General features: G+C 45.9%; 1 protein-coding gene and 1 pseudogene across 1 annotated transcript; both read left to right on the top strand.

The window, feature by feature from the left end:
• Positions 1 to 5,333, top strand: part of LOC111980799 (DNA-directed RNA polymerase II subunit RPB1-like) — a 6,049-nt pseudogene extending 716 nt beyond the window's left edge.
• On the top strand, positions 91 to 3,323 carry LOC139023301 (DNA-directed RNA polymerase II subunit RPB1-like; the record flags this gene model as incomplete). Its single annotated transcript, XM_070436182.1, has 1 exon — positions 91 to 3,323. A coding segment is annotated over one exon (273 nt), but the record flags the coding sequence as incomplete, so codon positions are not given.
• Positions 5,334 to 12,934: the final 7,601 nt, after the last annotated feature.

Below are 12,934 nucleotides of genomic sequence, written 5' to 3'. Positions count from 1 at the left end.
GCTGACCTCTCCTACTGTTCCGTTGACTCATGCCCTGACTCTCTCTACTGTTCCGTTGACCTTTTCCCCAAAATTGCCCTATTGACTTACTCACCGACGACGCCCAAGTACAGCCCCACTTCGCCCACCTACTCACCCACCTCGCCCACCTACACCCCCACCAGCCCCAAGTACTCCCCTACCTCCCCAACATACTCTCCAACCTCGCCCAAATACTCTCCCACCTCCCCTACCTACTCACCAACTAGCCCCAAAGGGTCCACCTACAGCCCCCTGTCTCCGGGCTACAGCAACCCCTCGCCCAGCTTCACCCTCACCAGCCCGGCCATCAGCCCAGACGACAGTGACGAGGAGAACAACTGAGGGAGCCAGGAGGAGWASAGGKGGCTGAGGAGCCTCTCCCTGCCCCAATCCAAGCCCCTGGGCTGGATAACTGAAGGATAGCCTCTCTGCTAGAGGTGTCGGTGGTTTGGGTGGACAAAGAAGAAGAAAAAAACCCTGGGCATCCCACTTGTGAATTTTATATTTTGGGGACCATTGTACCCCCAGCCTTGTCCAACTTGGGGGGTGGGGGGGGTCCCTAAAAATATTTCCTACTATTGTATTTGATAGACTTGAACAGTTTAGCCAGGAGAAATGGCTGCCTTTTGAACTAGAAGTTTTGTTTCTGTTATTAATTTTCATGCAGGGGGTTGAAGCAGAGTTCTAAGTACCTAGAGGAAAGCAGAGGGGAGGGAGATGTGGTTAACCACGTTGACAAAAACCTCCCTCCTTTTCACCCCCCTGTTTCCCAGCACCCAGTCTCTCTCTGAACTTCACYGTTGGATGTATAGTTGTAGGGGAGAGTATTGCCAAAAGCCTTGAAAAATCTTCCAGTGGATTGTATTTCTCTCCTTAAAAAGCATTTAAGCTTCCAAAAAAAAAAAAACAGAGTAGAAGAGTTGAGGTGATCTGTATTGCATATTTTACTAAAACTTATCTTTAGTTTTTCAGTTTTTCTAAATCTACAGTTGCTGTTTTGGTTGGAAGAAAAAATTGAGCTAATGTTTTTGATATATCAAATCTAATTTTATTTGTCACGTGCACCGAATACAACAGGTGTAGACCTTACAGTGAAATGCTTACTTACAAGCCTTTAACCAACAATGCAGTTCAAGAAATAKAGTTAAGAAAATATTTACTAAATAAACTAAAGAAGGCTGGCCAGCGTTGAGATGAACAGCATAAAAGATTACAAATGTGCAGTTCAGAACAGTGGAAGTAGAGTAGTAGAAAGGGTTGCCATGATACTGCAGGTGATAATGAATAGTTATATTCCTTGCAGCACAGTGAAGACTGCCTAGGACGACAGATGGTCAGGTCATGGATGCAGAAAGCCGAAAGGGAGATGTTGACGTACTGTCACCTTTCTATGACATTCCAAATAAACCCCTTTACCCTCACCCCAAAGACAAGCCTGAAAGATGTCAAAAAACAGCCACCAGCATCCCTGTGCTCTTCACCATTAGATGAGACTTGTGTACAACAGCAAAAAGCTGATTTTTCCAGCAAACYACTTCTTAAAACACTGGGAAGTATGAGGTTTATGAAAGACTTAGAATGGAATAATGAGATAATATTACTATTTGATTCTGTTTGGTTTTAGGAGAGAATGGGGCGTTTCTAATTGGAAGAGGGATACTAGTTGGTCGGTGTCCTTCTGTCATTGTTTATGAATGAGTAGCAACCTGTTAATACATTTTAATCATCCAGATTTAGGTTGAAGCGCTCTTATTTGAAATCCCTCCCACCTTTCAATAATGTGTTCCATAATTCTAATTAGCAAATGTAAATGAGTTCTCAATACTTTGTTCAATACTCGATCAATTTATTTAAGAAAGAAAAGAGAAACGTACTACTTGTGTGAATCAGTATAGAGGATAAATTGAGAATCCAATGATATTTTTTTTTAACGTTTTTTTTTCTCATTTGCTTCTGACTTGGTAAGAAGAGCTGTTTGCAAAGAGGGTCTGTGTTCAGGTACTTTGGATGAAGGGGCAGGGAACGGAAGGGGGTATGTTCGATTTCTCCCCGTAAGGGTCTCTTCCATTCTGTTTCCCAATCGACTTGTTCAGTTTCTGCCATTCCGGCTCCAATTTGGCCCAAGATGACCGCCGCGTTCTCGTTCAGTTGTAGAAAGGAACATTTTGCATGCAGTCCATTCGTGAGGCTTCCGCTAAGTGGCTCTACTACAGTTAAGGTAGAAAATTCAATATTCAGCTTAGTGTTTTCAGTTACGCTYTTGGCCACTGGAGGGCGACATAGGCCCTCAGTTGAGTTGACAAAACTTCTCTAGAAGCGTCAGTTTYAGTTCAGTGATTTTTAACAAAGGAGACCAGCCATTTCGGAGCACTTTTGGCCTCTAAATCCCCCTACCCACTACATTAGTGCGTCAGTGAATCCTTGAAGTTTATGAAAACCACGGACCAAGCATAGACAAACTTAACATTCACTTCCGGGTGCTCTTACACTTTACTAGGCCTAGTTTGATTGATGAAGTGGACAAGTGTTTGATTCTCTTGCCTGTATGACTATGGAACACAGATTGTTCAGTTTCCTCTGGTGTTCCCTCCAAGCAATAGGACAGGCATTTGATTGGACTAGCTGGCTTTCCCTCCCCCCCTCTTCATCCACAAGTGATACTGATTATTTTCTGAAATCCGTGTTTGTCCTTTTTTCTACCAGTGTATGTACCTGTGATTGGGAATCTCGGCGTGGGTGGGAGGGAAGGGGGTGGAGTACTGTATGGAACTGGGAGTCCTGAGGGAATGGAATTCGATCCCTGTGGACTTCCATGGTGGGACTGGTACTCGGATGCAGTCTGGAGTTGTCGGGATCTTAATCTGGTTCATGGTCGGGAACGTATTTGGTACAACTCGCCCTGTCTACCAAATGTGTTTCAACAGGAGTGATTTTGAATTGACTGGACTGTACCACCTGCATTGGATACAGGTATTGGCAATACACTGTTGAAATCCATGCAGTTGGTCTCTCCCATCATCGCCTCATGACATGGTGACTTTGTCCACTACCATCATATCCCATTGATTTACCTGTGTCGTCAATTCAAACATACCAGGACTCCTGGTTGTGTGTGTGTGTGTGTGTGTGTGTGTGTGTCGTAGGAGAGACAGGGTTTTCTTGAGTTGGAGAAAAGACTGGACAGGGTGTCTGGGGAAAATGAATGATTAAAATAAATTGCCACTGTATTGAAATCAATCCAATATGTCATTCKCTGTATGTTTTGTTTTTTGGACTTGAGAAAAAATAAAGTTTTACTACAGGTTGTGTGTCTTATTTGTAAGAATTGTTGTAAACTGAGTGATTTAACAAATCCCTTTTATATAAGTGGATATGTATAAGAGGAAGTATTCCATAGATCTTATCTTCTACTGGGTAAAACTAGAATTTGGGGTTAGGGAGAACGCATTCTGGATCTGAAGTTTTGATCAATAAACCCCATATGACTATRCAATAAAACCGCTATAAGGGCTATTGGTTTCTTTTTCAGGGCACATCACTATAGATATCATAGCTACTGCAATACAATTAATCTCATCTAGTTAACAACCCTGCATGACAGGAGCGCTTGCTTCATTTCCTTACACATCTTCGCCTTGGTTTATGGTTTAGTGACATAGAGCCAGCTGTCACCATGGCTACAGATGTTAGGGCCTAGTTCCATTTCAAACATTAGCCGCTAACCCTAGCCCCTAAACATTCAGTGTCAAAAGATCTGGAAAATATGAATAGGTGAAAGAAACATGGTAGACACTCCATTAAGCCTATGAGAGGGCTTGGTGAGACCATTAGTTATTTGAGATCTGTGAACACAAAGTGTAGAGGCTGAAATGGAACTGGAGCCTAATACTGATTGAATGCCAAAGATGACTATTTTCCTGTCACCTGATATAGTACACTGAGTCACAGTCACACACTTGAGTCTATTTAGAATGTGGACTTCTCTTTTTCCATCTTGGTTGGTGTATTTGGTAATCAAACCCTGCATCCTCACCGCAACCAAAATGGGATGTTCCAGGGAAGTACTGAGGATGTAGACGGGCCTCAAAATGTGCCAATTTAGATTGCCTTGATTAAATCAATACATATCAATATMACAGTCTGAAATATTGACCAAATGAGAGAAACTACAGATGTACACATTTAGCAGACACCATTGTCCGGACTGACTTTACAAAAAACGTACTATGTGGAACAAGGTTCAAGTTATGGAGTTTGCTGGACACCRCTCCTAAAAATCAGCGCCCCACATAAGTCAAAATGTAAGTGTTAAGAAATAGTAACGTCAGCCCAGCCCACTATCATCATTAAGGAATCCCCAAGGGTCAAAGTGTAATTAGGTCCCTGTAGAACCACATAAGAATYTCCAGGCTGGTGATAATGCAGTGTGTCACTGTGTAGGAGGTCATATCACTATATAATGGGCACTCAGTCAGGTAAGTGTTCCCCATACAAGGTGTGTCTATGGGAGAGGCCATATGAATRCTGGTTAGTTTGGTTATGTTGCTATGCTGAAGGAATAGTGGCTGAATAGTTAATCATTAAGATAAACAAATACTCATGCCACAAAGTCATTCACAACTCTTTCTTATTCTATTCTGATCATTTTGTCTCACTAATGCCACACTCTCACACCCYGTTCTTACTCTTTTCAGCCTTTCTCTCACTCTCTGCTTCCTTAGCTTTTCTCTCTCATTACTTTATCTGCAGTTAATTTTTTTTTTTTTTTTTTCAGCCCACGCTACACCCCCCAGTCGCCCACCTACACCCCCAGTTCCCCTCTTACAGCCCCAGCTCGCCTCCTACTTCCCACCTCGCCCAAATACACCCCTACGTCTCCCTCTTACTCCCCCAGTTCTCCAGAGCACCCCCACCTCCCCCAAATACTCCCCACCTCGCCCAAGTACTCTTCGACCTCTCCCAAATACTCACCACCTTCCAACTTACTCACCGACGACGCCCAAGTATCGCCCCACTTCGCCCACCTACTCACCCACCTCGCCCACCTACACCCCCACCGCCCCAAGTACTCCCTACCTCCCAACATACTCTCCAACCTCACCCCACCTACTCACCAACTAGCCCCAAAGGGTCCACCTACAGCCCCTGTCTCCGGGCTACAGCAACCCCTCGCCCAGCTTCACCCTCACCAGCCCGCCATCAGCCCAGACGACAGTGACGAGGAGAACACTGAGGGCCAGGAGGAGAACAGGGGGCTGAGGAGCCTCTCCCTGCCCCAATCCAAGCCCCTGGGCTGGATAACTGAAGGATAGCCTCTCTGCTAGAGGTGTCGGTGGTTTGGGTGGACAAAGAAGAAGAAAAAAACCCTGGGCATCCCACTTGTGAATTTTATATTTGGGGACCATTGTACCCCAGCCTTGTCCAACTTGGGGGGTGGGGGGGTCCCGAAAATATTTCCTACTATTGTATTTGATAGACTTGAACAGTTTAGCCAAGGAAATGGCTGCCTTTTTGAGCTAGAAGTTTTGTTTCTGTTATTAATTTTCATGCAGGGGGTTGAAGCAGAGTTCTAAGTACCTAGAGGAAAGCAGAGGGGAGGGAGATGTGGTTACCACGTTGACAAAAACCTCCCTCCTTTTCACCCCCCTGTTTCCCAGCACCCAGTCTCTCTCTGAACTTCACCGTTGGATGTATAGTTGTAGGGGAGAGTATTGCCAAAAGCCTTGAAAAATCTCCAGTGGATTGTATTTCTCTCCTTAAAAAGCATTTAAGCTTCCAAAAAAAAAAACAGAGTAGAAGAGTTGAGGTGATCTGTATTGCATATTTTACTAAAACTTATCTTTAGTTTTTCAGTTTTTCTAAATCTACAGTTGCTGTTTTGGTTGGAAGAAAAAATTGAGCTAATGTTTTTGATATATCAAATCTAATTTTTATTTGTCACGTGCACCGAATACAAACAGGTGTAGACCTTACAGTGAAATGCTTACTTACAAGCCTTAAACAACAATGCAGTTCAAGAAATAGAGTTAAGAAAAATTTACTAAATAAACTAAAGAAGGCTGGCCAGCGTTGAGATGCACGCATAAAAGATTACAAATGTGCAGTTCAGAACAGTGGAAGTAGAGTAGTGAAAGGGTTGCCATGATACTGCAGGTGATAATGAATAGTTATATTCCTTGCAGCACAGTGAAGACTGCCTAGGACGACAGATGGTCAGGTCATGGATGCAGAAAGCCGAAAGGGAGATGTTGACGTACTGTCACCTTTCTATGACATTCCAAATAAACCCCTTTACCCTCACCCAAAGACAAGCCTGAAAGATGTCAAAAAACAGCCACCAGCATCCTGTGCTCTTCACCATAGATGAGACTTGTGTACAACAGCAAAAAGCTGATTTTTCCAGCAAACCACTTTCTAAAACACTGGGAAGTATGAGGTTTATGAAAGACTTAGAATGGAATAATGAGTAATATATTACTATTTGATTCTGTTTGGTTTTAGGAGAGAATGGGGCGTTTCTAATTGGAAGAGGGATACTAGTTGGTCGGTGTCCTTGCTTCTGTCATTGTTTATGAATGGTAGCAACCTGTTAATACATTTTTAATCATCCAGATTGGTTGAAGCGCTCTTATTTGAAATCCCTCCCACCTTTCAATAATGTGTTCCATAATTCTAATTAGCAAATGTAAATGAGTTCTCAATACTTTGTTCAATACTCGATCAATTTATTTAAGAAAGAAAAGAGAAACGTGTACTTGTGTGAATCAGTATAGAGGATAAATTGAGAATCCAATGATATTTGTTTTTTAATATTTTTTCTCATTTGCTTCTGACTTGGTAAGAAGAGCTGTTTGCAAAGAGTGTTCAGGTACTTTGGATGAAGGGGCAGGGAAGGAGGGGGGTATGTTCGATTCTCTCCCTAAGGGTCTCTTCCATTCTGTTTCCCAATCGACTTGTTCGTTTTCTGCCATTCCGGCTCCAATTGGCCCAAGATGACCGCCGCGTTCTCGTTCAGTTGTAGAAAGGAACATTTTGCATGCAGTCCATTCGTGAGGCTTCCGCTAAGTGGCTCTACTACAGTTAAGGTAGAAATTCAATATTCAGCTTAGTGTTTTCAGTTACGCTTTGGCCACACACACACACACACACACACACACACACACACACACACACACACACACTGTCAATCTACACACACACCCACTGTCAATTGGCAAATTGGGCTCCCGAGTGGCGCAGCGGTCTTAGGCAATGCATCTCAGTGCAAGAGGCGTCACTACAGTCACTACACTACAGGGGCGGCAGGTAGCTTAATGGTTAGAGTGTTGGAGGTTGCTGGATCGAATCTCTGAGTTAACAAGGTAAAAATCTGTCGTTCTGCCCCTGAACAAGGCAGTTAACCCACTGTTCCCCGGTAGGCTGTCATTATAAATAATKATTTATTCTTAACCGACTTGCCTAGTTAAATAAAGGCAAAAAAAGAATAATTACACTCATATCTCCCTCTGTCTGTCTGTGTATTGTCACTCCCTCTGATTAAGAACGCATGAATGACCTGATTGGCTCAGTGACCCCAGCACCCTATCTCTGACCCCGTCTYGCTCTTTAACCTGAAGCCAAATGCCCTCTGCTGCYCAGGGCCAAAGGCCTAGCCCAGCTAACACATAATGTTCTGAGAACCATATGTTGGTGAGAGCGTGGTTGTCCTATGGTTATTTTTGCATACAAWCTACCCACAATATTCTGGGAATGGTACAGGATACCCAGATAGCTCATAWAGTTCWAAACGCAGCTAGCACATAATGTTCTAAGAACCATATCTTTCTTAAGTGAGAATTTCAGTACTTCAGTATAACATTTCCTACAGTTTCTCATAACATTAAGAAAACTTTCCAGAAAAAAACACAACATTAGTAATGTTCAAAGAAAGTTCTAAGGATGTTATTTAAAAACATACACATTCTGTTCTCGGCATCAACAAAACTCTCTCTATCCTCCTCTATCTTGTTAAGTGTGTTCACACCTGATCTTAATGAGTGTTTTTTCTTTGAAACGGGGCCTGTTAGAATAGACTAAACTGAACAGCTTGCATGAGTTTAAAAAAAACTGGCATGCTAGCTCTATCCTAGTGGYGCAATGGATTGATTCCATGGACAGAGAACAGAAGATCATAGGTTTGAATCCCACTGATGCCATTCCAAAATAAAAAGGAATTGTATTTGCATGATTAATGCCTAAGCGAATGCATTTCTGTGTGTCTTACGAGTGCTTGAAGTTCAAAACAGTTCAACTAAGCTAGCAGTGTTATTAAAAGTCATAGTGAAACATTCTAAAAACKTTATTTAATTACCTTCTCAGAACGTTAATAACAYCTCCCAGGAAAACTTTCAGGAAACCATAGCAAAACGTTCTCAGAACCTCCCTGCAACCTAAAAATKTATGTTCCCAGAAGRAACTAAATGTTCACTTCCATTCTCAGAACCTTTAAAAAATGTCCAGTTTTACCGGTCAGGAAGCATATGGCTTTGTTTCCAGAAATAATGGGAAACCAAAAATGTTCGTTCCCACAACTTCCAAGGAAATAAATGTGCTAGCTGGGAGGTTCCTGTCTCTTGGGTTACATCCCAATTATCTTACATGGTCTCYTTTGCTTGTAACCTTGTTTATTTTTGTTTATCACTGATCTGGTTGGGAGATGCAATGGAGACTAAGGATGTGTTTACACTAATTGGTCTTTGACCAATCAGATCAGCTCTGARAAGGAGCTGATGTGGAAAGATCTGATGTGATTAGCCAAAAGACCAATTAGTGGAAWAAATATCATAWTTGGACTTGTGTAAATGCACCCCAATTGTACTGTCCTGTCCTGTCCAATCAATGCTCATGAGAGACATGAGATGAGGAAAGGAGGGTGCTCATTTGTTGATTTGTCAGGGACTGTGTACAAATTGCCTGTCGCACCAGTTAGACATCTGTCAGTGTCAAGACGCATCTTCTTTTCCCCTCTCTCATTACCCTGCTCTGGCCCAYGCAAAGTGGTTAGGCATTGAAGAGGGGAGAGGGAAGATGGGGGAGCCAGCCCAGCAGTCATCATTGTCRCCGTGGTGTTTAGCGTTTGWCAGGAACCTGACTCTTCCCCCATAGTGCGCCCTTGCCAAGRCTGCTCAGATCACTCWCCGGGCTYACGTTGCCTTCCTCATATAATCTAACCAGGCCAGCTGAGGAGCAACGATACACTCTGCCTCGCCCAGGCCTCCTCTGTCCACTTACAGTCACAAACACTCGAGCAGCCATCAGGCAGAATGGAGCTGGAGTCAGGTGCGGTGCCGGAGCTAGCCGAAGGGATCATGCAGTTAAGTTTCTCTCGTCTTAACCTCTTCACCRCGMTGTCTAAGCGTTGTAACCCTAAACCCTACCGCCGGACACCTGCAGCCCTATGTGCGGTGGWTGGTGTCCCCTTGGCTATGTGTCCTACATAGGCTAGCATGTGTGTTCAAATATTTACTTTTTCTATTTTTGTATCTATCAATCTTTCTCTGACTGGTTACTTTTACCAGCTTGATTTTGTTCTGTTTATTGATTATTTGGAGCTGGCCAATATATTTGATCTGTTTTGCTAATTGGAATTAGAGCGCTTCTGTTTTTTACGAGGGCCTAATGGCCTTGCTGATAGATAGCATGAATGATAGGCTCTATTTTCACTGGGTTGGTGCTACGTGCATGAACTTCCTTACCTGCACTTCCTTATACCTACATCCTTACCTGTGACGTAGAGACATTGTATTGGTTTAGGTGAATATGTTAAAGTTTTAGTGTGATTGGCTCCGCTATAGTAGTATAAGGAAAGAGGTTGTGCTTAGGGTATCCTGTGATGTGGCTACCCGGAGGTGGGGAAAATACCTGAAAGTAAAAATAATTACTCAGGTGAAAGTCACCTAGTAAAAGTATTTGGTTTTAAATATACAATACTTCAGTATCAAAAGTAAATGTAATTGTGAAAATATACTTATGTATCAAATGGCACAATTTATTTTATTTTTTTCCTAATAGCAAGGGACACTCCAACACTCAGACATCATTTACAAACAAAACATGTGTGCTGAGTGAGTCTGCCAGATCAGAGGCAGTAGGGATGACCATGGATTTGTTATCTTGATAAGTGCTTGAATTGGACTTTTCCTGTCCTACTAAGCATTCAAAATGTAACGAGTACTTTTGGGTGTCAAACGCTTGGAGTAAAAAGTACATTTTCTTTAGGAATGTAGTGGTAAAGTACAGATACCCCAAAAAATGACTGTAGTAAAAAATTATTTAAAGTACTTTACACCACTGTGGCTCACCAACACTGAAACAATCAAATGTATTTATAAGCCCTTTTTGACATCAGCAGTTGTCACAGGTGCTTATATAGAAACTGAGCCTGAAACTCCAGAGAGCAGACATTGCAGATGTAGAAGCATGGTGGCTAGGATAAACTGTCTGGCCACAAGTGAAATTTCTCCTTTTAAGTAAGCATTTCTGAACCTGGTAACCATGCATTTCAATGCCTTGTGATGAAATATGCAATTGTGAAAGATTGCTCTTGAGAAATTGCTCAAACGGATACATTTCATCTAAAGATTGAGGATAGGGAGGAGGACTTTAGCTTGTTGGCACCGCTATCTTTCTCAGTAAGAACCATTGGCAAAGACACAGTGGAGTTTTAACCTCTAGGTGAGTGTTTGGAGGGAGAGTGTGTCAGAGTTGCAGTTTCCATAGAAGCTGATCAAACAGCCACATTCTTTGTCAATGGGGGTGAAGCTTTAACTAAAAAAGCTGCAGATTGACGTTTTATTGTCTGAAGCTACTCCCTGTAGCCATCATCTTGCCTCACAATACTATGTTGTTGTGCCAATCAAACTTTACTAGCCCTATGGTGCGTGTCTCCAGTCCGGTACCACGCACCAAGCTTCCTGTGTGTCTCCAGAGTCCTGTGCGTCCTGTTACTGCTCCTCGCACTAGCCCTGTGGTGTGTGTTCCCAGCCCAGTACCACCAGTGCTGACACCACGCACCAGGCTTCCAGTGCGTCTCCAGAGCCCTGTTCCTCCTCCACGCACTCTCCCTGTGGTGCGTGTCTCCAGCCCAGTGCCTCCAGTCCCGGCACCACGCACCAAGCCTCCTGTGCGTCTCCAGAGCCCTGTACGCACTGATCCTTCTCCCCGCACTCGTCCTGAGGTGCGTGCCCTCAGCCCGGTACCACCAGTTCCGGTACCACGCACCAGTCCTACAGTGCGCTTTGAGAACTCAGTGTGTCCTGTTCCCGCTTCCCGCTCCCCGCACTAGCCTTGAGGTGCGTGTCTCCAGTCCGGTACCACCAGTTCCGGTACCACGCACCAAGCCTCATGTGCGTCTCCAGAGCCCTGTACGCACTGTTCCTTCTCCCCGTACTCGCCCTGTTGTGCGTGTCCTCAGCCCGGTACCACCAGTGCCGGTACCACACATCAGGCCTATAGTACGCCTTGAGAGTCCAGTGTGCCCTGTTGTCAGAGAGAGATGGGTCTGGGTGGGCTTCCGTCACGGCGGCGGCACTGGTCGTGGTCCCCACCCACCATAGTCACTACCCGCTTTCTTAACCCACTGGAATAAGGGGCAGCACCGGACTAAGAGGCAGCACCGGACTAAGGGGCAGTACCGGACTAAGGGCAGCACCAGGATAAGGGGCAGCTCCGGACTGAGGTACGGCAGCTCCGGACTGAAGGGCAGCACCGGACTGAAGGGCAGCACCGGACTAAGGGGCAGCACCGGACTAAGGACAGCACGATAAGGACAGCACCAGGATAGGACAGCACCAGGATAAGGACAGCACCAGGATAAGGGACAGCACCAGGATAAGGTGCAGCACCAGGATAAGGTGCAGCACCAGGATAAGGGCAGCCCAGGATAAGGGCAGCCCCAGGATAAGGGGCAGCTCCGGACTGAGGTACGGCAGCTCGACTGAAGGGCAGCACCGGACTGAATGGCGGATCCTGGCTGGCTGGCTCTGGCGGATCCTGGCTGGCTGGGATCCTGGCTGGCCGGCTCTGACGGATCCTGGCTGGACGGCTCTGGCGGATCCTGGCTGGACGGCTCATGGCTGGCTGACGCATCTGGCTGCTCATGGCTGGCTGACGGATCTGGCTGCTCATGGCTGGCTGACGGATCTGCTGCTATGCTGGCTGACGGCTCTGGCTGCTCATGGCTGGCTGACGGCTCTGGCTGCTCATGGCTGGCTGACGGCTCTGGCTGCTATGGCTGGCTGACGGCTCTGGCTGCTCATGGCTGGCTGACGGCTCTGGACGCTCATGGCTGGCTGACGGCTCTGGACGCTCATGGCTGGCTGACGGCTCTGGACGCTCATGGCTGGCTGGCGGTTCTGGCAGATCCTGTCTGGTTGGCGGCTCTGGCAGATCCTGTCTGACGAATGGCTCTAGCGGCTCCTGACTGACTATCGGCTCTGACGGCTCGGGACAGACGGGCGGCTCTAATGGCTCGGGACAGACGGATGGCTCAGACGGCACTGGGCAGACGGATGGCTCAGATGGCGCTGGGGAGACGGATGGCTCAGATGGCGCTGGGGAGACGGACTGGCTCAGATGGCGCTGGGGAGACGGATGGCTCAGATGGCGCTGGGGAGACGGATGGCTTCAGATGGCGCTGGGGAGCGAGGCTAGGCCTAGGTGGCTCAGATGCGCTGGGGGGAGACGGACGGTTCAGGCGTCCCGCTTGGCAGCGGGCAGTTCAGCGCCGCTTGCAGACGGGCAGTTCAGGCGCCGCTTGGCAGCACGGCAGACTCTGACCGGCTGAAGACGCACTGTTTAGGCCTGGCTGGCGTGGTGGCCGGAACTGGAGGTACCGGGCTAAGGCACGCACCTTCAGGCTAGTGCGGGGAACAAC

Source organism: Salvelinus sp. IW2-2015, linkage group LG3 (genome assembly GCF_002910315.2).
Source record: "Salvelinus sp. IW2-2015 linkage group LG3, ASM291031v2, whole genome shotgun sequence".
Taxonomy (NCBI): Eukaryota; Metazoa; Chordata; class Actinopteri; order Salmoniformes; family Salmonidae; genus Salvelinus; species Salvelinus sp. IW2-2015.
Note: the sequence above shows the minus strand (reverse complement) of the source record. Positions and strands in the feature narration are given on the sequence as shown.